Below are 23177 nucleotides of genomic sequence, written 5' to 3'. Positions count from 1 at the left end.
GTCTTAATGACTGACTACCTTGTTGGTTCTGAAACTCCTCCCCTGACTGAGAATGGCCCTATAGATGGCAATGTTTATTCAGAGCCCTTGCAATGACTGAATTTTAATTTCCCTTTAAAATATAGACAAATATTGATAGAATAAAGGCTTAGACGTGGACCAGATTTGTTTGGATGAGGTTAGTTTTACAACGGGGAGGTTTGGTAATGTAATGAAAGTGTATCCCAGCGGTTTTAGTCCCAACTCTAGTCCGTTACGTGTAAAATTATAATGCATCACCAACCCATGCAAAACAAATCCAATTTAAATGTAGTTCTTATCTGATGCATTACAATATGTTATCTTTTATAAAACCTATTTAGTTTTTTTTGTTATTTTTCATATGCAAAGAAGCAGGACATCAAAAGGAGTATATGCACCTATGACCTTAGCTTATGTTTGCACTTCACAGCATTGACTACTTGTAATGGGTAGTCCTGAAAGCCCCATGTGCTTTGTTTAGTAAGCACATTTTTAATGCTGCATACAGCTGTTTAACAACTAAACTGCATTCAGTATTGCTCAAGACAGTCTGTGCTGTGCACTAGGTCAATATATCAGTGCGGCACAGTCTACTAATCTCAGGCTCTTAAGCTTTTGAGTGTTTTCTTTCTTTGGGAACATGAACACCTTGTCATTTCGGTGTAGTGATTAAGTTCATGTACCCGTCTCACTGTGTACTCACATATTGTTAGCTTTATTATAGTAGGGTTGTAAGATATGAACAAAATACAATGTAATGCTTTTATTGCTGGATGTTGGGAAATATGTTAACAGCATGTGCATGCAATAAAGCACAGAAATGTACATATTCCGTAAGAATGGTCTAATAATGCCCAATATTAGATTTATACCCATGTTGACATCAGTCAACTGGGGGGCGGGGGTGTTTGTATTAGGGGGCTTTTAAGAAAATAGTTCTAGGTTTAGAACTCACAGCTGTTCTGTACTATTGGAGATAATGTAGTTTTAAAGATGGGCGCACACAGTTTTACAGCTTTTGTAATTACTAGGGCCCTGTTAACACTTGGTAACTTCATGTAAATCAGTATAGGGACACATTTTCCACACAGCAAACTAGTTACAGTCTAACTATCTGGAAACATGTTTGTCTAGCAGTTTGACTAGACCTTGTTTTATATTATATCTGAATACCATGACTAATAGAAATGTTCCAAAATGATATGACATAAAATATTTTTACATTTAAAGTTTTCCTCTGTAAGATTTCCAATTTGGAGAAATTCAAAAGCCCTGATATTGTGTATTTTAGGCATTCCTAACCTTTGCAGTTTTTAACCAACCACAAAATGTAATGGGCCATTTAAAATCTGAACAAAACAGCACAACAATGCAGCCCATCAGAATGATTGATAGGCTTGAATGTCTGTTATTAAAACTCAACATTTCACTCAGACCTGCAATATTAATTTAATATTAAAATAAATATAGACCAATGGTAGTGTTAATGGTAGGTTAAATTCTTTAACCTAATAGATTAGTCAACATTTTTAGTTGTAAATCCTTCCCTAGAACCTGGTGTGTAATGGGAACAGGAACTAGTTCTCTCTCTTTTTTGGCACTTGATCCAAGACCATTGAGTACATGTGAAAAAGCACGCAGGCATGACTGCTAGCAGAGAACATGTCTAGCCTGAAAACAAGTCTTTCTCTCTCTTGCTCTCTTGTGTGTGCACGCTCTCTAACTCTCTTTCTTTGTTTGAGCGCAGTGTAGACTATGCAGGAAAGTTAAAACCACATATTCTCCTGAGTCTCTTAGGAATGGCTGGAGTAAAAACTATGGTTTGTGCCTGGGTCCAGTCCAGTCCCTGCCCCCATACTGTTTCCGCTCTTGTTCCTGAACTGTGCTCGTGAAAGAGAGCGCATCTTGTATTGAGCGTACCCGGCGTCCCCAGCCCCCCTCTTCCCCCTCTGGAAGTTTTTGTGTCCTGAAATCTTGTTTTCCTTTTTTTCAAGCGTTCCCCGGAGAGCGTGAGAGTAAAAGGCCAGCCAGGGCTTTCTCCCCGCCTCGCTAAAGGTGGAAAGTTGAGCCCTGAGACAAGCCCGCCATTCTCTGTTTTTCTTTCTATTTTTTTTCTCGTCCTTCTTTTCTCTGGCCGAGACCATCTCTAATTTGCTCTCGCCGCTTCCCTTGAATGGCGCGGAGCCTGGCTCGTCACTGGAGGAGTCCTTTTATGACAGATGAGGTTGCCATGGCAGTTCACGTCCGTCCGTCCACCAATGGGCAGTGCGGGTTAATCCAAGTGAAGGGGGTGGAGGGCGTTTGAGCACGGGGGGATCCAGTCATTCTTCTTAGAAATGCAGCAACGTTGTCATTCTTACAACTGTTGCCAGGATACAGAACTGCTGTTTTTTTTTTTTTTTTTTAGGTTTCTGTTTCTATTTTCTTTTTTTCTTTTTTTGAGCACACAAATGCTTGGAAAAATGGGGGCGGGATCTGTTGAGGTCCTGTTGGTTTTGATTTGGAGTGATTCTGAATTCTTTGGAAATAAGTCTTGGTGTTTGCCAGCTTGCCGGTCTGCTGCTGCGTTTTATGGGATGTTTCATTAAGGAGTCTTAAGTTTCTTGCCCACCATAACAGTCTTTGTGGTTGCCAGATGTTGCTGGCGCCTGTGGATGGTGTGTATGAATGTGTGTACGTATGAATGTGAGTGTGTATGTGTGGTGGGGGAAGTGAGGGAGAGAGTGAGTGAGTGAGTAAGTGAGAGAAAGAGAATGAGGGAGTGAGTATAGAAAGCACAGAGCTGCTCTGCTCCTTCGTCGTCACAGTCTTCAGTGACGCAGGGAATGATTTGGGAACAGTCGCTGGTACACTGGTACACTCTGATGCTGCTCCTCCTGAACGTTCCTCTCTCAACAACTCTCACCTCCTTTTTCTTCAGTCTTAGCTAGCTGTCATAGTTGAAATCCAGATGAGACATCTTTCATGTTGCTGGATGCTGCTGGGATAAGTTTTTGACTTGCCTTTTAAGGAATATTTGCAGGATTATTCACCCTATGGATTTGGGAGGACTTCTTTTTCTGGATTTACTCTACAGGGAACATCTTGTTCAGTTGTGAACCTCTCTTGGTACCATCTGCTGTGCCGTTTGGAGAAGTTCTGTCCGCCTTCGCCTCAGAATTCCGACTCAACCGAGTCTGTCCATAGGATTCTCTTGGGTAGTGGGAATTTCTCCCTTTCTCTCCCTTACTCTGTGTAAACATGAGGAAGAAACTGCTGTACATGTCATGCAAATAACACAGTGATGTGCAGTTGTCCTTGTTTCCCCTTGTGGATTGCATCCTGCTGTGGTGTCTCTGTGCTCTTCCTGGTTGTGTGAAGCTATGGGTTGTGTGTTCTCTCTTCCGGAGGACCGGCTTGCAGCTGCAGACAGGTAGGCAATTAACCTACCACTCTCTTCCCAGGGGGTCTCTCTAATGGTGCATTCCTGTGTAGTCAGGAAAGCACATATATGGGGGGGAAATGGTTGGGCTAAGCCAACAGTTTAGTCAGGGATTAGGGAAGCCTTACGTGTACATGTAGGGGTCAGCTATATGAGGAATATTATTACATTACATATAATTAGGCCTGTGTATGGGCAGAAATCTGGATATGAATATTGCATTGTATTGTAAAACTGTAAGCTAGATTTTTAGATTTTTTTATTGCCAGTTTTAAATGTTAAAACTAATAAATATCTAACATTTTTGGTACAACAAATGATGAGTATAGATACTAACCTTCTTTATGACCATTAACTCTTGTACTCTCTTTTTAAAGGAAATTGAAAGAAATGTAAATTGTAAATGAAAGAAATGTCCTCAAAAATTATGTTGTTGCTGTCACACAACCTTGTATCCCAGTTTTCACCGTTTTTTTTACTCAATGGCATTAAGTGTATCTTACAATCGTTCTTTATATTACATAATGTATATTATATGAGAATTTCATGATGAATAGTCAAATATAATTGTTCCATAAGAATAGCTCAACATTTAAAGTTTTTCTATTCCTGTAAAAATGCCATTTAGGGGATACTAGGTTTCGATCTGACAGCAACAGTATTGTGTATTTCTGGACTTTCCAACCGTTTGACACTTGTAGGCCACTCAACCTGGCTCAACACGTTCCACCACCCACACACGTTTAATGGACCATTTCAAATTGAAACAAAAAACGCACAACAAGAAAGCCCATCAAAATGATTGATGGACTTGAGTTGCCCCAGGATCTTTCATTGTGAAAGACCCTGTTTCAAACCATTTATCCATGCTAGACAAAACTTGCACAATAAGATGAATAGAAGCATTTAGCTTAGACTCACATACTATGGACACAACATAACATAATATTAACGCAAGTACCTTGCTTAACCATCAGTTATCTTTGGTAGTCATGGGACCATTTTTTAAAACAATTTAAGATACTTATTTTAAGAGTTTCTGTGAAATAGGAGGGATTTTTTTTACTTTGTAAAACAGAAGAATAAGAGCTATACCATTGCAGACCACTGGAGTATTTAAGCAGAAAGTAGAAAGTTCTCATTTTTTTCTGAGCTATACAAAACTATTGAAAGTGATCACTGTAGACATAATCCAGTGTTCATTGGAAACCAAAAATGGACTGGTATGCAAACTAATGACAGGGCCTTGTCCGCTGCTTCCGTCACTTTGGTTAAACATACAGAGCTTGACTGATGATCTGTGCAGAGCAATGCTTTATCCCTTTCTTCTAGCTTTCATTATCTGCAATGATTTGCTAAGTGTGTTTTAGTTGTGCTCTTTTTACTTTGACTTTGCTATCAGCTAGGATTTGAAGAATTGTGTTATTTACCATGCACAGTTCAAAGTTAATTTTCTTTTATTTTTATTTATTTTATTTTTTCGACACTCCGGTTCAAGTTACAACCCCTGTATGGATTTGTAAACTAATTGGCTAATTAATTAGACACAATAGTTGCTTAGTGTTGGTGAGCCTGTGCTCATAGCACCCTCAGCTTTCTGCTCTTGGCTGACCAAGGTAAAACATGTTGTACATTCTGAGACACTTTCCTGTTTACCACAGTGGTGCAGAGCAGTTATCTGAGGTACCATCAACAAGGCATTTCCATCTGCAGAACTATAGAACACCTCACTCGTGTTTTTCCTTCCTTTTAGCTGTAGTAGGATGTGTGTCTATAGCATTTAGTATTTGTTTGGAAACAGAAGCTTTCCTTCCTTTCTAGGTTCTTTTTGGTTTAAGCTCTGGACAACCTGTGTGTTAATAGATCTTTGTAAAACACTGCCATTAAATTAGTATATTCTGTTGAGTAAAATTCCTACTGCACCATAATCAGGGGTTCTTTAGTTGCTGCTTATCAAATGAGCTCTCAGAGTAATTGCTGCTCTCCTGTTGAGTGTGTGGTGCTCATTATGACAATTCACAGGTGTTTGTATAGCTGGAAATATTGGCTTGGTGTTGTAAAAGCTATAGTTCAGTGGCCCTTGTCTATACCAATGTACAGAAACTTTGACACTTATTAACCCTATTCAGATTTTAGATTCATGTGTAAAGATTTTTTTTGTTCCTCCCTCCACTAACCAAAATTGTGGCCCGGTTGTCAGAAACAGAATGATGATGATGATGATGATGATGATGTAGAGGATGGCGGTTAGTCCAGGTTTATAAAGTCCAAGTGGTATGCTGGTTTTTACATTTTGTCATAAATTGACTGTATTTTTCCATAAGGATTTGATTTCAGCAGCAGTGGCAAGCAAACATAAGTGTTCATCACGTATCACAATTTATATTAGATTCCTACTTTTAGTGGGAATGTGTGGGCCAATCACAGCTGCGGCTGTCGAGAGCAGTGCGCGCCAAGCTTCAGCGTAGGATATCCGGTGATGCATAAGCTACGGCATAGGTTTGACGCAGAAGTATAAATTTATTTAATTTATTTTCTTTTTTTTTTTAAAGCTTTAGTATTATCTAGCACAGGGTTTTGTAATTATTATGACATTCTGAAACTGCGTCAAGGGTCTCTAAACTGAATTGAAATATAATTCATTCAATATAATATATTTAAGTTATTTTAAGTTGAGAAGAATTTTCTTTCTTCTGTAAATTTGCCATTAAAGTGATGCAAGGTTTTTATCTGACAATATCAATGTATGAGTTCTAACATTTGAAATTCAATTTCAGTGCAGTTCAAGTGTGTGCATGTTTGGGAACCTTGACAGGAGTACAGAGGGACTGTTGAACCCAGAAGAATGAAGGTTTACAGAGAGCTGCAGGCAGGGTGCATATTTGAAGTTCTGTGGTATGCATGGTATCTGTCTGAACTGAGCTGATCTTGATAATTGACCTAGCTGTGCTCTGAAGCTGCAAACGCATTGTTGTGAGACTTTTCTAGAATGCTGTCAAAAAACAAGCATAATGGCAGCTGATGATGTAGCACGTACTGAAATCGGTTAAGTCGGACTGCAAGAGTGTTTGTTACATATATTTGTAGTGTAAAATTGTAGTTTAAATATAGGTAGGTCTGACATAACATGGTATTTGCCACTTTTCTAATTCAAAATAACATAATAAACACTGAAAATATACTCTCCTAATAGTAGCACCATTTGCAAGCATGGAAAATATTTTTTGTGTGTGTGTTCTGTGCACTACAGTTGTGCATTACAGTGTCCCATTAGACTGAATATGGTTTGATAACATTGTGTAAAGCTTGTGTAACTAGGCAACAGTAACTAAGAAGCCCTCGGTAATGTCCAGTTTATCATGCGGCCTCAGGCTGGTCACACAGGCAGAAATAAAGCTGTTTACTGTTTGGGAAACAGGGGCTTTGCGGCAGTTTGTTGACTGTGTTGTGTACCACCATAATGATGATTAATTTTGTAAAAAGAAATACATTTATATAAGCTGTTTTTTATTCATTTTTTTGAAGCAATTAAAGCCTGGACAGTTACAAGGGGTGTCATGTGTAGGGTATTTTTTGAATGCAAATGAAGTTTTAATTAAATAATAATATTTGAAATAGTGTTTAAGGTTTTGTTTGGTGTAGAAAGAAAGGAGTACATTGTTTTAATAGAAGTATCTAGAATAAAGCAGTCCAAACTATGTCAGGTAATGATATATTTATGTTTAGAAAATATTGTGATATTGAATTTGATCGATACTTTCCAGCTCTACACTGATTAGCATTTATCAGCATGAAACCTAAGTGCTAATAGCTGAATAGAACAGAAGAACAGTTACATACAGCAGGGGTTTATTGGTCTGGAAAACTCAATGAATAATTGACTGCCAATAATTATTGGTCAGTTTTTTGGAACCACTGAAAATCTTATTTTAAATCCTTAATGAATTTGATTAAATAAGCATTAATATGTTTTATTATGAATATATGTCTTCATAAAAGTTAGTTTTAATAATAAAGCTAGGGGTTTTCAATATATTTCAGATATTTAAGTAGACGTTATTTAATGTCATAAATAACTTTATTTACATTTATTACAGAGAATTTTTGGGCAGGCTTATTTGGTTCAAACTAATTTAACTGCAGTATTATTTTTTAATCTAATAGTTATAATCATGAAAATAAATACTTTCTTTTCTGATCGTGAATATTTTATTCTTTCAGGGCACCAGCTGCAAGAGAAACCAGCTTCATTGAAAAGATGAAGAAAACGGTAAGTCTAGATATTCCTGTTGCTTTATTTAAACATAACAAACTTGGAACTGATCCTTTTACGTCACTTAGTTATGTCTGAAGTATTTCTGTTGTGTCTAGAGTGTTTATTTATAGTCTACTCAAATCTCAAATACTAAATATAAACAGAGTTGCAGTCAGCTGCATTATGGGAAAAAAAAGTATACCTTTAGTTTGCTTAATAGTTTCTTGTTTAAGTTCAGATTTAAAATACAGTTATATCACAGACATAACTTCATACTAGTTGTGTCTTGCTTTAATTGAGCAAGGTTGTAGTAATCTTTTTCTCTCTGTAATTTCCAGGGCAAAAACATTGTGGTCTTCTACGGTTCACAAACGGGCACAGGCGAAGAATTTGCAAACAGGCTGTCTAAAGATGCCCAGCGATATGGCATGAAGGGTATGGCAGCGGATCCAGAAGAATATGACATGGTAAAATTACAATGGAGCTTTGAATGCTACTTTCAGTAATAAAACGGATTGTATTTTAATGATACTGTTTAAGCACATTGAAGTCTATTGGGGTTTATTGCTGGTGCTGATAAACATCTTTCTTGTCATAGTACGATGTTTATCAGCATAGAGACATGACAGGATGTTCTCTAATGTTCTTCATGTAGCTAAATTGTTTTGTTTAAGAGATTTGTACCAGATGTTCCCTCTGTGGGGACAAGCATCTTTGTAGAATTTTATTAACGTATTAATGTCATACAACATAATTTAGTATTATATAATCTGTTTTGAGGATATTTTATATAATCATGCCTTGCTCAAACATATGACAATTAATTTTACGATTTTATTACCTGTATTATTGATTTTTATTTCTGTTAAGATTTATATTTGTTTGATTTTGTGGTTTTGTTAAACCGATCAGTACTATTTAAACTTTAATTTAATTTGAAGAACATTATAAAGTTTAATAATTAGCCATACAGATTTATTACCCATTTATTACCCATCTATGAGCTTCAGTTTTATTTTAACTATTTTTTTTTTCCCCAGAGTGAACTCTCTCGTTTAAAAGAGATTGACAACTCCTTGGCCATTTTCTGCATGGCCACTTACGGAGAAGGAGACCCTACGGATAATGCCCAGGACTTTTATGACTGGTTACAGGAGAGTGACGCTGACCTGGATGGAGTTAATTTCACAGTAAGTTTCTCAAGTTGCTTCTTTTTTATCTTTGTTAGTTTGGTGATGTCAATATAACTGTTCATTACCAGCAGTAGATGTACTGTAACATATTTATCTGATATACTTGCCTGAAATACTTACCATGCTTGAACCTTTTGTCATACAGCTAGAGCTTGTGAAAAAATCATCTCAGATTCTGAGTCACTTTTTTTTCCAAATGCTATGTCTCATATGTGTGGTACTCAGTTAGTTTAAGCAGTCATTATACTGCATAGATCTGAGCAGCCAATGAAAGAAGTAAACACATATAAAATATTATCCAAATATCTGAATAGTTGGAAAAAAGAAATACCCAAAGAAAAGAAAAGGAAATACTCACACCTCAGTAGGCTAAGCAGGGATTTTCTATAACACAGACTGCTGGGTAGTTCTTGTCTCCCCCACCACGTTTTGTTGTTGGACCTACAGTGTATACCATGAATCACCTGGGTATGCTGAAAACAGCCAATTCGTTTTCGAGTAGACCAGAAGCTTTCCAGTGACCATCAGTAACCTTGTGCTTTCTCCCAAAACTCACCAGCTCACAGTGACATGGCATTGACACAGTGGGCGACGTGAGGTCATGCAATTGTTGAGCAATGCAGCTTGGGCCAGCTGACAGTAATGCGTTTATAGCTGCTTATAGCATTCTTATACCTCTTAAGTGCGTGGGAAAAATAAGTTGACTAAGCACCACAAGTTGCTGAGAGTTATGGAGAACTTTCTGATGAGTTTTTAATTTTTTTCTCTTTGTAGCTTAGAGTGAGCTTGCAGATAAGTGTATCTCTAGTGGTTCTTCCCAGAGCTACACATAAAAAAGCAGTGTGTAATGCATGTGTAGAGAGTCCTATTGGTGCTATAATCCATCCCATGGAGCATGAATGTTCAAATCGTTTCTGTAGATTTTGTGGTAGCATCCCAAATGTTTTCAGTCAGGGTAATCTTTGGAGGTGCAGCTGGCAAAGGCATAGTATCTGCGTCTTTAAGGCAAGCTGTTGAGTTGAGCATTGTCCTGTTGGAAAATTTAAATTCCGAATTTTCACAGGTGTCTTTTGCAGGGTAATGCATATTTCTTTGTTATTTATCACGTTTGACCACAAGAAATGTTAAAATATGAAGTTTTTATAATAAAGTTAAAGTCCCCTTCTTTTAGTCATAAGTAAATACAGAAATGCTAATCAGTAATTTTTTTTCTTCCTTTTTAAATGTTCCTTTTCCACCCCGGTGACTAAGCATGATGGACCTTCTTTTAAAGCTTGTAGTGACTTCACAAATATATAGTTTTTGCTGATGTGTTTGTAAGCAGACATGAGACCGAGAACTCTCTTGTCATGTAACTAGATAGCGTGTGAAAGGGCAAGTTGAGTAAGGCTTCTGGTCCCATATCCTTGCTCAGCTCGCTTGGCTCGCTGTCAAATGACACGTCATGTTCTTTGAGTGTTCCTGCCACCGATGTCGACAAAGGTTACTTTGTGCTGCGAGCATGACCTAGTAATTAAACATCTGCTGCTGCTTTGTCCTGTGTTTTATTTTGCTGTGAGCCGGCTCGCTGTTCTGCCTTAGATGAAAGTGTGCACTAGAATGCATTAGCATGCGGAGATGAGCCGCGCTCATTGAAGTCGGGCTACAAAGACCGGGGGTTTGGCTGGATTTCTGAAATGCTGGCCTCGCTTGTTTGCCTCCCCATTGCTGATACCTCTGAGAGTTTAAGTTAAACAGTCCTTGATCTCGGACGATCCCCTTGGCTGCTTTCCTTGCATGCTTGTGCTTCTCTGTTTTGTCTGTCTGCTTTAGACTGGAAAGAGATCATTTATTATACTCAATCTGAGTTGATGGAATGCATAACACCTGTCTGGAGTTAGTGCCACACGCTAATGGGAAAAAAAGTATCTGTATACCTGCTTATTCAGCGTGTTTTTAATAGTCATTCACTGTCTGTACTCTCCAGTAAAGGCTTTCTATTAGATTTGATTGCGCTCTATGATAAAGTGTCCTGAGAAAAAAAAAAAAAAAAGGTCAGGATGCTGGTTAATAACTATTCCACCTCATTCCTAACTCTCCAACTGCCAGACATCCCATTTGTATGGAGCACCATTTTTCCATTAGGCTTGGTGCCAAATATAGGTGTATAATGATCTGCTTCAGAGAGTCCTATTCTATTGGCAGTATTTTTCTACATTACCTAGACAAGCAGTTTGTAATATGTGTTTGTGAACATTTGAACATATATTCTAAACTGATATACTGTGATACTGGCCAACATGTTAAGATTACTTATCTCAATAAGAATTTGAGATGATATGATCAATGTAAGCAACTTTGGGTGGCTTTTGCAGAAGTGCAAGATTTAGATTGCTTAACAGGAAATTAAAACTCTTAGGCACAAACTGTGTGGTGCAGATTTGTAAGTCTAACTGAATCTGAAATAACAACAAAATTGGAAATACTAAACCAGAATGCCTTGATCTTGGCAGATTAGCAAAAGCACCCTATACAAAGTCATGTCATTTCAGTTAAGGTTTAAAAGGTTTCAATAGGATATAATTAAATTGATCTCCCCCCCCCCCCCTCTCTCTCTCTCTCTCTCTCTCTCTCTCTCTCTCTCTCTCTCTCTCTCGCTTTCTCTCATAGGTGTTTGCACTTGGCAATAAAACATATGAGCATTACAATGCCATGGGCAAGTATGTAGACAAAAGGTTATCAGAGCTGGGTGCCAAGAGGATTTTTGACCTGGGCATGGGAGATGATGATGGCAAGTAAGTCAAGAATGCTGATCGTTCAGTTATCGTTATCCATAGCCTGATACGGATCATATCTCTGTATTTTACGGAGTTGGACAGTAATTAAATTCTTTTTAAGGCTTGAACTGACTGACTGTGGTATCTGTGGCAAAGTTCATTATGTTGTAAATTTGTATAGACATTATATGAAGAGTTTATTTGCAAACAGACATTATCAACATATTGTACAATAAACGGACATTACCTAAATAATATTATATAATTGTAATATTGTCTATTTTGTTTATTTGGATGTTTGTTCACATCTTTAACAGTGAACAGTATTTTGGCCAGCCATGCTTCAATAACTGTGACCCCATACACACAGTGTGGACTGCAGTAGGTTGAAAAAAACATAGAAAAATTATATATTTTCCGAACTGTGATTAATTGAAAATGTTGGTGTCTTTAAAAGTTTATTAATGCTTTGTCATGCTATTATATTATCAATATGTTGGTGGCATTTAAATAGTCTTAAAATGTAAGCGATATTGTTTATTGTTCTAACGATCAGCAGCCATGGGCTCCTCTAAGCAGCTGCCTAACACTCTAAGCATAAAAAACCCTGATGCCCAAAAGGCAAGAGAAAAAAACAGTGGCAACTGACAGGAAAGTTGAGATTTGTTTAAGTGCCAGATACATTCAGAAAGATTTAGCAGCCAAGAACGAAGAAATGAATGGCAATGAATTTGTAGTGATTTTTTATTCAGAATGTGTCTTAAACTAAAACGGCATTAAATATTTTAGGTTTTTGGGTTAACACACTTTTAAGCCACGAAAATGAAGGTCATCTCTATCCTCGGAGTCTATAATGTGTCCCTATAATGTGTTCGTAGTCTCGAGGAGGACTTTGTGTCATGGAGAGAGCAGTTCTGGCCGGCTGTGTGTGAACATTTCGGTGTTGAAGCAACTGGAGAAGAGTCCAGGTATGACAACTAAGTGTCTTTCTTGGTTTTTTTTTTTCTGTTTTTCTCTTTATTTTCTCACATTTTTCATGTTTGAGGCGCAAACAGGCTACTTTTTCCATTGTGACTTGTTTTTAACATCCTTATTCCGTGATTATTTGCCTTTGCATAGTCATTCAATGTCAGTTGTGTTATTCACAAGACCTGTGGAGCCACTATGAATTCTCTGGTTTGAACTGAACAGCAGTGAAGCTGTGAGCAGGGCAGAGTGACCTTGAAACCTTTTGTTTCTCAGCCTTCCAGATTCTTTCAGAATGTTTTTTCACTCAGTATCTCTTGTTCTATCTTTCTGTATTTGCCGTCATTCTTACTCTTTCTTTGTTACTTTCGTTTCTTAGTTACGTACTGAATGTGAATGTTAAGAGGACTTTTAGTGAAGGAACAAGTGGACTTTCTCAAGGGGTCTGCGAGTCCTTAAAAGTCTTAATTTGTTAAAACAACTCTGTATATTGTTTTTGCCTAGTCATTGTAATGTGCACAAGTGTAATAGTCACATGTTGGCATGATTTGCAAAAGTAAGTCATGTGCTACAAAAATGCTTGATACAAAAAAAGTATATTTTTTCTGTCCTTATTTCCCATCACACATGTATCAAAGACATATAATTTTAGCAGTATATGGCTTTTTATTACAATATTTGATGCACAAAAGAGCATTAATATTATGATATTTTGGATAATCTATATCTGTAGAAATCTAGTAAGATTTCACAACAATATATTGCCATACAATGAAAATATATTGTCAGATTTTTCCAATATTGTGCAGCTCCAACCCTTTCACTTTAATTTCTCAATTTATCTGACCCTACATTTTAATATCATATTATGTACAATATATATCCAGATGTTTGTGGACACAGACGTGCAAATGCGCACATACAGCATACGTCTAGTTCATGAATAGGAATAGGACACTGGAGCAGATAAAGGTGAACCCACTGGCTCCATGCCTAATGACAGGTGTGGGCTAGAGAGGTATGAATGCCCCCATAATTAAGCTGTGAAGCAGGTGAACTAGTTAACAATAGTTTTAAGACTCACAAGTCCTGCACAGGATGCTTACTTGTTAAGATTTGTATAGTATCACAGATTTCGTTTTTTGTTTTGTCTTGCAGCATTCGTCAGTATGAGCTAAAGGTCCATGAAGACTTAAATATGAATAAGATCTACACAGGAGAGCTGGGACGCCTGAAGAGCTTTGAAAACCAGAAACCGTAAGTCATGGTTAAACCGTAAGTTTATTGTTACTGTCATTACAGGGGCTCCATGTGGTCCAGCGGGCTGAGTGCTGCCACTATGATCGCCGCTTCAAATCCTGTTCACGTAGTTTGTCGTTAGCTACCGGAGCCCTGAGTGAGCACAATTGGCCTTGCTTCCTCTAGGTAGGTAGATGGCGCTTGCTCCCCACATCACTCCAAAGGGTGATGTCTGCACCACAAGGCGTCTGTGAGCTGATGTATCGGAACCACTGCGTCGCTGCGCTTTCCTCCAAGCTTCACATGTATCAGAGGAGGCATGTGTTAGTCTTCACCCTCCTGGTGATTGGCATCACTAGTGATAGAGGGGGGGTCTTAATGAGTGGGTTGGGTAATTGGCTGTGTAAATTGGGGTGAAAATGAGATAAAAATGAGAAAAAAGAAAAAAAATGAATACAATTAGTAGAAAAGTATCAGAATATGGTTATGTCCCATAAATTCTGTGACCTCGGAAAAAAATCACAGACTTTAGAAAAAAAAATCCTCAAAGGTTTCTTAGTCTTTCTCTGTCTTTAACCTAAAAATGTATTTTTATTGATAAGTGCCTCTGCTGTTTTTTTTTTTTTTTTTAGGCCTTTTGATTCTAAGAATCCATTCTTATCCCCTGTCACTGTTAACCGCAAGCTCAACAAAGGAGGTGACCGGCACTTGATGCACTTGGAGCTGGACATTACTGGATCTAAGATCAGGTAACTTAATGTTGAACTTGTTAGGTACAGCAGTTAAAAACACTTTCTGCATGTATAATAATAGACACCATAATGTGCTTATAAGCAACATTTGTAGGCTTGAATAGAATTAACATTGATCTGGAATGATCTTCACCCAACCAGGTATGAATCAGGAGACCACGTGGCTGTGTATCCCACCAATGATTCCAATATCGTGAACAAGCTGGGGGAAGTCCTTGGCGTGGACCTTGATACTGTTATCTCCCTGAACAACCTTGACGGTATGACCCTGACCTTGAGCAGTTTGCCTAGCTGTTTGCCTAGCTTGAGTCATTGCTCTATACAAATGTCTCTGGGAACTCTGACTGATGATGGGGGACTTCATTCACAAAATACTTTTATGTTGTTTGATCTGTGGACTTTATGTATTGTGTGTGTGTGTGTTGTAATCACTGGTGTAAGCTGAGCAGCCACCTTGCTGTAAACCTGCCATTAGCATCTGTAGGACCAGAGCTTTGACAGAGCTTAGATAACAAGATCCTAACCAGTAGATGGAGACCTGACTCTCTCTTTTGTTGCTATATGTGTTTGTTTAACCAGAGTTGGACTTTTAACAGAGTGTAGTCCAACATATCAAAGTATACTTACTGGCCCATAGGAAACAGTATGGGTTGGGCTTCAGTCAGTTACTTAACAGACTGTAGGAAAAATTCAAAACTGCAAACTCTACCTATGAAGATACAGTGACTAGCTTGATTACTCTCACTCTAAAAAATAATTCAATGTGTTTTTAATAAACACATGGAAATGAACACTTCTTCCAAATGCTTAGTTTAGTATGTAATTCAGTATATATGTAAATATTTACATCCCAAAAATAGTTATCAAAATGTTAGCAATATCGTTTAGCTTCTAATTAGCACACAGAAAAGCATATCATATTAAATAAAAATAATTGTTTTGTGTCTGAAACTGAAGCAAATTTTCTGGTCCACCTTAAATGGTGCAGAGATTACGTTATTTCCTATTCTTATTCATGTGACTCAGTTAATATAGTGATTTTTTTTTAGCACTTTTATCATGTTCCAGAAAATGAATATAGTAATTCTTTGAGCATGAGAGTACTAAAAACTTCTTTAAAATAACTTTTTAACTAATTTGTTTGTTTTAGTTGTTCTAAAATTTGATGTGCCTGTATCAGATCCTGAGCATTTGGCAAAAAGTTATATTTGATATATTCAGATATATTTGAGTAATGAAAGTGTTCTTATTTGAAAATACCTATATACAGGGGTTGGACAATGAAACTGAAACACCTGTCATTTTAGTGTGGGAGGTTTCATGGCTAAATTGGAGCAGCCTGGTGGTCAATCTTCATTAATTGCAGTGTGAAGGTTCAATTAGCAGGGTAAGAGGACAGTTTTGCTCAAAATATTGCAATGCACACAACATTATGGGTGACCAGAGTTTAAAAGAGGACAAATTGTTGGTGCACGTCTTGCTGGTGCATCTGTGACCAAGACAGCAAGTCTTTGTGATGTATCAAGAGCCACGGTATCCAGGGTAATGTCAGCATACCACCAAGAAGGACCAACCACATTCAACAGGATTAACTGTGGACGCAGGATGAAGCAGTCTGTAAGGGATGTTCGGGTGCTAAACCGGGTTGTATCCAAAAAACATAAAACCACGGCTGCCCAAATCACGGGAGAATTGAATGTGCACCTCAACTCTCCTGTTTCCACCAGAACTGTCCGTCAATACAATAAATTATTGTGGTCTAAAACCAGGTGTTTCAGTTTCATTGTCCAACCCCTGTATACACATACCCGTTTCTGTTCACTTGTTCTTGTTTATTTTGGTACAGCTAAAGCATTAATTCATTTATTGTTTTTTGTTTTCAGAGGAGTCTAATAAGAAGCATCCCTTCCCATGCCCAACCACATACCGCACAGCCCTGACTCACTACCTGGACGTCACAAGCTGCCCACGTACCAATGTCCTTTATGAGCTAGCCCAGTATGCCTCTGACCCCAAGGACCAAGAGAATATGCGCAAGATGGCTTCCTCTTCACCTGAGGGCAAGGCACGTACCATCTACACCTTCTGCCTTTTAGTTGAATGGCCTGAAGTGATCATTTTAGCACACACAATGTTTGTGTGAAATTTTATTTGCAAGTTATGCCAAGTTCACAAGTACAGTGATCTGAACATACAGGCTCAGGCTGTATGGATACCCATAAACCTGACATGCTAGTTAAAAAAAGTTTAATTTTATCAAGATATCAACTGTTGTTATATTAGTCAACATTAATACAGTTTTTATTGCCAGTTATAAATGAATTGGTCTAGATTGAGTACTGTTTTAACTTTACAGGTAGAACTTGTACATTTGTAGGGGTTAACCATAAAACTAAGCCTGATTTAGTTAGAATAGATTTTTATTATTATTAATATTATTTTGTTCCCGTTCAGGCACTGTACCAGACCTGGGTGCTGGACTCAAGCAGGAATATTCTGGCCATTCTGGAGGATCTACCATCCTTAAGGCCACCCATTGACCATCTGTGTGAGCTTCTGCCTCGCCTACAGGCTCGTTATTACTCAATCGCCTCCTCTTCCAAGGTGAGGGTTTCAGTTCTACTTGTTTTTCCCACTTCCTCCATTGCCTACGTGCCAGTGTTTGTTAGATCATACTCTGTCATACTTGCTGCTAAATAGCACCATCTTGTGGCAGGTGCATCCCAATAGCATCCACATCTGCGCAGTGGTGGTGGAGTACCAGACAAAGACAGGCCGCACCAACAAGGGTGTTGCCACAAACTGGCTGAAGAACAAAGTGCCGACCGACAATGGACACAAAGCCACTGTTCCAATGTACATTCGCAAGTCCCAGTTCAGACTGCCATTCAAGTCCAGCAACCCTGTCATCATGATAGGCCCAGGCACAGGCATCGCTCCATTCATGGGCTTCATTCAGGAACGGGCCTGGCTCAAACAGCAAGGTAAGAACTGCATTTGTTTTGTGTAAATGGTCTAAGCCAGGGGTCGGCAATAGGCATCTATCTAAACATCTGGCCCGTGAGGCTGTTTGAACTATAATAAACGATAATAAAAAAGTAATAAAATGCGTTACTTTTCACCCGTTCTCATTTTTCCACCCGTATTTGGTCTCCCTTTTTCCATATAAGATTTTTTTTCCCCCCAAACCTGTGCCAATTTACTAGCCTGGGCAGTGGTAGTGTATTGGATCGCGACCCTGACGACATGGGTTTGATCCCGTGTGAGGAGCAGTGTGTTTATTTCTTTGTTCCTGTCTTTTTGGGTCAACCTGCTTTGAGATCAACTGTTACATGGCCCGTCACTTAATGGCTTGGAAAATATCTGGTCCGCGGCCAAACTTAATTGCCGACCCCTGGTCTAAGATGACATGGCCGACAACTGTTGAGTACTTCTGTGTAAATGGATCAATAGAAAAGCTCCAAAAATATTTTTACGTTAACTTCCACAGAAACATATTTCACTTGTTTTTAAAATGGGTGAAAAAAAATATTTTGAAGCTCATATTAAACATTTTTTTGGTTTCAGAGTTAATGTGACTTGTTGCCTATAAACATTTGCTTATTGTTGCCGTCATAATCCATAATCAGTACCAAACTCACAATTCGTAGATAGATAGATTTTTTTTTCTTTTTTTTTTCTTTTGTATAATCATTAAGCTTAGATTCTGAATTGATTAATTTCTTTCCAATTTCTCTTCAGGTAAGGAAGTGGGAGAAACTGTGATGTACTTTGGCTGTCGTCACAAGAATGAAGACTTCTTGTACCAGGAGGAGCTGGAGGCGTTTGAGAAGGAAGAAGTGCTGACGCAGCTTAACGTGGCCTTCTCCAGGGACCAGGAAAAAAAGGTACTCCCCTGCACCTTGTTAAAGTTATGCTAGAAAATCAGCTGAACAGGTAACTGTGATAGACCTGCTATCCACATTATTAGAAACAGCTGCTTTGTATCTTCACTTAGGACCAATGTTGAGGTCCAGCTACTTTAGAAATCCACTATTTATATGTTTACCACTTTTTATTTATATGTTTACCATGTTTCTGAAATTAAGATCATTGGGGATCAGATATTGTTTGGATCATGTGTCGTTCTTTGCACAGTTGTGACTAACAGGCCATTGTTCAGGGTGTAGTGTTTATGTTGATGACAATCACACACAGCAGTGTTGTTGGGAATTTTACACATACAGTATTATTTGTAGTGCTGAATTTGCCATCCAAAAATAATCAGCAGAGATCTGTGGTCAAGAACTGTTTTCTGCTGGAAGTGGAGGGCTCAGATATACAAAGCTTGGTTCCAGTTTCATGGCTTTGATTAATATCCTGTAGTGAATTAAGATGTAAGATTAATGGCAACTGCAACTTATTGGCAATCAAGTGTCATACCCTTCAGTTTTTTTTTACAAAATCCACAACCAGAAACAAGGCAGGCCATCACAGCTGTACAAAAATCTCTTAATTGTACATCAGATAGGTGAAGCTACAAGGCAGGGGGGGTTAATAAAGTTCTGGTGTGTAAAGATTTTAGCTTTAGAAATGTAGAACTATGTATTATTTATTTATTTATTTATTTATTGTTTTATTTCTATTTCCACATCTCTAGGTTTATGTGCAGCATCTTCTGAAGAACAATAAGGAAGAAGTTTGGAGGCAGATTCATAAAGACAATGCACACATTTACATCTGCGGGTGAGTTGTCAAATACGAATTTAATTTAGCTTTTCATTTGGCTGAATAAATTGGCTAATATAGTTCTGTAAATCCATATAAAATCAAAATAAATCCTTATTAGTTCATTTTATTGTACTCTTAAAATTTTCCTATATTGATTATTTATGTTTTGATATATTTTTTTAGTAATATATTGATTTATCCTTCTTGGTTTAGGTCCTCTTTCAGTTCCTGTTAACTGTCAGCTATATTGAAAATGAGTATTTGAATGTTCATAATTTTCACTTAAGTATGCTCTTCTTCCAGGGATGCCCGTAACATGGCAAGGGATGTGCAGTCAGTCTTCTACGAGATAGCAGAGGAGCTAGGCGGCATGACGCACACCCAAGCTGTAGATTACATAAAGAAACTGATGACCAAGGGACGTTACTCTCAAGACGTCTGGAGTTAAACGTGTTCCCCGTGCTCTTCAATATTATTTTTACAGATTTCATTGTTTCGGAGGAGTGCTTTAAACATGTATGTAATCTTTGGATTATAGTAGAGAAAAACCTTGGGCACGCAGACTTATAGCTCACTCACGGTAGTTTGGAGCTGGTGCTTATATTCTGGCAGTTGCCTGCAGATTCTTACAGTGTACATACATACAGTCTTAGTGTGTGTAATATATTCTCTTTCTGATTTAACGCCTTACAGAATGCAGCTCATAAAAGGCACTGAGGTCTTCTTTTAGCATATGTGCAGAATGTTGAATGTTTTTATGTGGGACCATGAAACTAATTATGGAATAGTATTAGTGCAGGGCTGCTCAATGTAGTCTTTCACTTTATGCATAGAATTTGATATGACTATCTTTGCAATCTGCAGTAGCCACTAATTTAATAAGCCTGTTAATGCAGCTGAAAATGTAGTGACTTTGGTGAAAATGCTGGCTGCAAATAACTCTAAAGAGATGTTATGATTATGTAGCCCCTTTAGTTATAGCAATGCACTTGATGCTTTATATATATATATATATATATATATATATATATATATATATATATATATATATATATATATATATATATATATATATATATATATATATATATATATGTAGGCTATTGTGCTTCACTTTTGGATTCTGCAGGAATTAATACATACGGGCATCAGAATTCCTAGTTCTTGACATTAATTACGTCTTATCCCTTCGGTTTCAATAAAATGGTCACACACTCACAGCCACACCCTATAGGATACTGTGGTACCTCATTGGAAGTGCGATGGAGTGATATCATTTCATGTTCTCAGCTCTAAAGCCTGTTGAGTGGGAAGTTTCTCCTTTTTTCATTTGAATGCTGTAGCATTACACACTCAACTGCATTATGTCCTTCCTATGCATTTCAGCAGAACGAACATGACCGCTTACCCTGCTGTTTTGGTCTACAGATATTTTGCCAGACTTACAGTTATCTCAAACCTCATTCCAGTCTCATATTTTACACAGCCACTTGCACAATATAAGGGACTGTTGGCCTTTCAGACTTGTTTGTTTACTAGTCAACTCGTGCCTTATTGAAGAAGTAGTTTGCCTTCTCATTATGTATGGAATCTGCAGTTGATTTAATGAATTATTTTGGAAGAGAATATGATGTAAATTGGTACTGTTGCTGTCACTTATTTTGTCAGCACCATACGGTTTTATATGCAATGAATGTTTCCTATATATTACTACTATCTAGGCATGTCTTTTTAAATTAATAAAATTGAACCTGAGATTTAATGTTTGTGTTGAACTGCTTATTTTTTGTGAATTTGATTTTTATTAATTCATAAGGTTCAGTTAACACTGGGTATGTACCACACAATGTGGTAAGGATGTATGTAACTACAAAAGCTATTTTTATGGTACCGGTATATTATTATTTATTGCACCAATCAAAAAAAAACTTTGTCCTCTATTCCACACGGAATTACAAATTACAATACGTTATCAGTGCAAACAATATCACAGTGTGTATTTTAATAATAAACATAGAATACATTATTTACAATATATATACTATATTCCTCTTTTTTTTGCAGTTTTTTAAAAGTAACCTTCCCTAAACAGTGATTTTATAAGGAATTATTTCATTAATTAAAAACACTTGTTCATGTTTTAACCATCTGAGATTTTGATGTGTGTAAAAGTGAGTGGTTTAATCATTTTTTCATTATTAACATATTCCTGATCACAGATCAGGTTTACCTACAACACTACCTCTAAATCGTTACTGCAGAATTTAATGTAAAATATTAAAATATCATTATCTTCAGCATCTTACACTAGGTGTTAAGTTGTGTGGAGATCAGATTTTTAAACACTGAAGTGTCATTGCCTTGTCTGATCTACTCACAACTCAACACACACTAACACACACCAACCATGTCCCTGTTACTGCAGTGCTGATAATAGGTTTATAAGGTATGCAGAGAAAAAGAAGGACTACAGTTAATGTACAATGCTTAATATACAATAGTTTATTTATATATGAGCTTGATGTTAAGCATCATTAACATCTTTATATTACAAAAACTTCTTTCAATTTTATTTTCACAAAGAAACATTACAGAAATTGGTTCATACCTCCTTTGAGTATGGCAACAGGGGTAAGGAAAAACTCCCTCACACTGAGAGGAAGAAACCTTGAGAGGAAACACACCTCAAAGGAGTAACCCACCCTCGTTAGGTCGACCCCTGATAGGAAAATAGATGGTCTATGTTTATAAAGCTTGTTAGGTTGGGTAGCATCTAGCTAATATGGTTTTTGCTGTGATTTTTGTTAGTTTGCTTAAGTTTCTTAAATATCTGATTATACATCCTTGTCATTCTATGCGGTCTGTGGGAGCACATCCTTTTCTGCAGAATAAAACCCAGCCAGTCCTTACTGTTCCAGGGAGCCGTGGTAGACATCTACAGGGGGTTAACCCCGTTTTTCTTTTTTAGGATCTGTTAGAAGAGCAAAAGGACAATGATGATTGATGAAATGAAACACTGGCCAATATTTAAAGGGATTTGTTTGGTATAATATCTGTGGCTTTAACAATCAGTCAACACTTGACTCCCATACTGTACCTTAAACTTTCAGTCTACAGCTTCTCTTCCTTGTTGTGGGCTGTGCCTCCACAGTTTTTGCCTCAACCTCTGGTACATGGAGCTGAACACAAGGAGGACTGGGAGGTGCCTCTGTAGTGGCATGACAATGGCCCTGCTGGAGACCGAAGGAGGAGTTGTGCACAGATGTTGTCCTTCTGAGCTTCCTCATCTTCCTTTGAATTGACTTGGAGGCTCGAGCAGATCTGCTTTCTTCATTATTCCACGTGGGTGTCCCAGCACTTCTCTCTGTATTACTGGAGCAGCATGGAAATCCAATGTTAGTGAACAAACAGGGGTGTTGGCACAGGCAGCACTTAGCCACGATAAAAGCTGAGCATTTGTGCCAGATTCAGGCCTAATACTAGACATGATGCAAATACCTCAATGTTTATCTGTCAATGTAGAAAGTCCTATCCTATTGGCAGTACAACTGTACAGGGACTAGACAAACTAAGTGTGCATTTTTACAATTAGAAGCGTTTAAAATTGGTGCTTGAGTTTCAGCATAGTAGTAGACTTACCTTTCTTTCATTGAAGGTCGAAGAACAGGACTGTACTGCAGCATGTAGGAGATAAAGGCTCTGTAGGGGTCATCCACTGTGACATCAGTTGGATACTCTATGGGTCGGCACTGGAAAGCTGCCCTTTTTGAGGGGGCAGAAGGGAAAGGACCAGGTCATCAGGTCAAAAAACGCACACCCAGACTCCAAACATTACCCTTCTTTGGACCATACAGCTTACTAGTC

At 37.8% G+C, this 23177-nt stretch overlaps 1 protein-coding gene across 3 annotated transcripts in view; it reads left to right on the top strand.

Annotated features, from left to right (window-relative positions):
* The window catches only part of porb (P450 (cytochrome) oxidoreductase b), a 30609-nt gene extending 9534 nt beyond the window's left edge, over positions 1-21075 (top strand). For 2 of the 3 annotated variants that reach the window (XM_022678750.2, XM_022678751.2), the window contains exons 3-16: positions 7664-7712; positions 8036-8164; positions 8738-8887; positions 11540-11664; positions 12525-12614; positions 13771-13869; positions 14484-14600; positions 14745-14863; positions 16487-16668; positions 17058-17207; positions 17320-17587; positions 18345-18490; positions 19243-19328; positions 19617-21075. In XM_022678750.2, coding sequence (XP_022534471.1) covers positions 7664-7712; positions 8036-8164; positions 8738-8887; positions 11540-11664; positions 12525-12614; positions 13771-13869; positions 14484-14600; positions 14745-14863; positions 16487-16668; positions 17058-17207; positions 17320-17587; positions 18345-18490; positions 19243-19328; positions 19617-19761 — 1855 coding nt within the window. In that variant the 3' untranslated portion in view covers positions 19762-21075. Of the gene's footprint in view, positions 1-2843; positions 3434-7663; positions 7713-8035; positions 8165-8737; positions 8888-11539; positions 11665-12524; positions 12615-13770; positions 13870-14483; positions 14601-14744; positions 14864-16486; positions 16669-17057; positions 17208-17319; positions 17588-18344; positions 18491-19242; positions 19329-19616 lie in introns of those variants that run through there. The other variant, XM_022678752.2, reaches the window with a different exon arrangement.
* The last annotated feature ends 2102 nt before the right edge of the window (positions 21076-23177 follow it).

Source organism: Astyanax mexicanus, chromosome 4 (assembly GCF_023375975.1).
Source record: "Astyanax mexicanus isolate ESR-SI-001 chromosome 4, AstMex3_surface, whole genome shotgun sequence".
Lineage (NCBI taxonomy): Eukaryota > Metazoa > Chordata > Actinopteri > Characiformes > Acestrorhamphidae > Astyanax > Astyanax mexicanus.
Note: the sequence above shows the minus strand (reverse complement) of the source record. Positions and strands in the feature narration are given on the sequence as shown.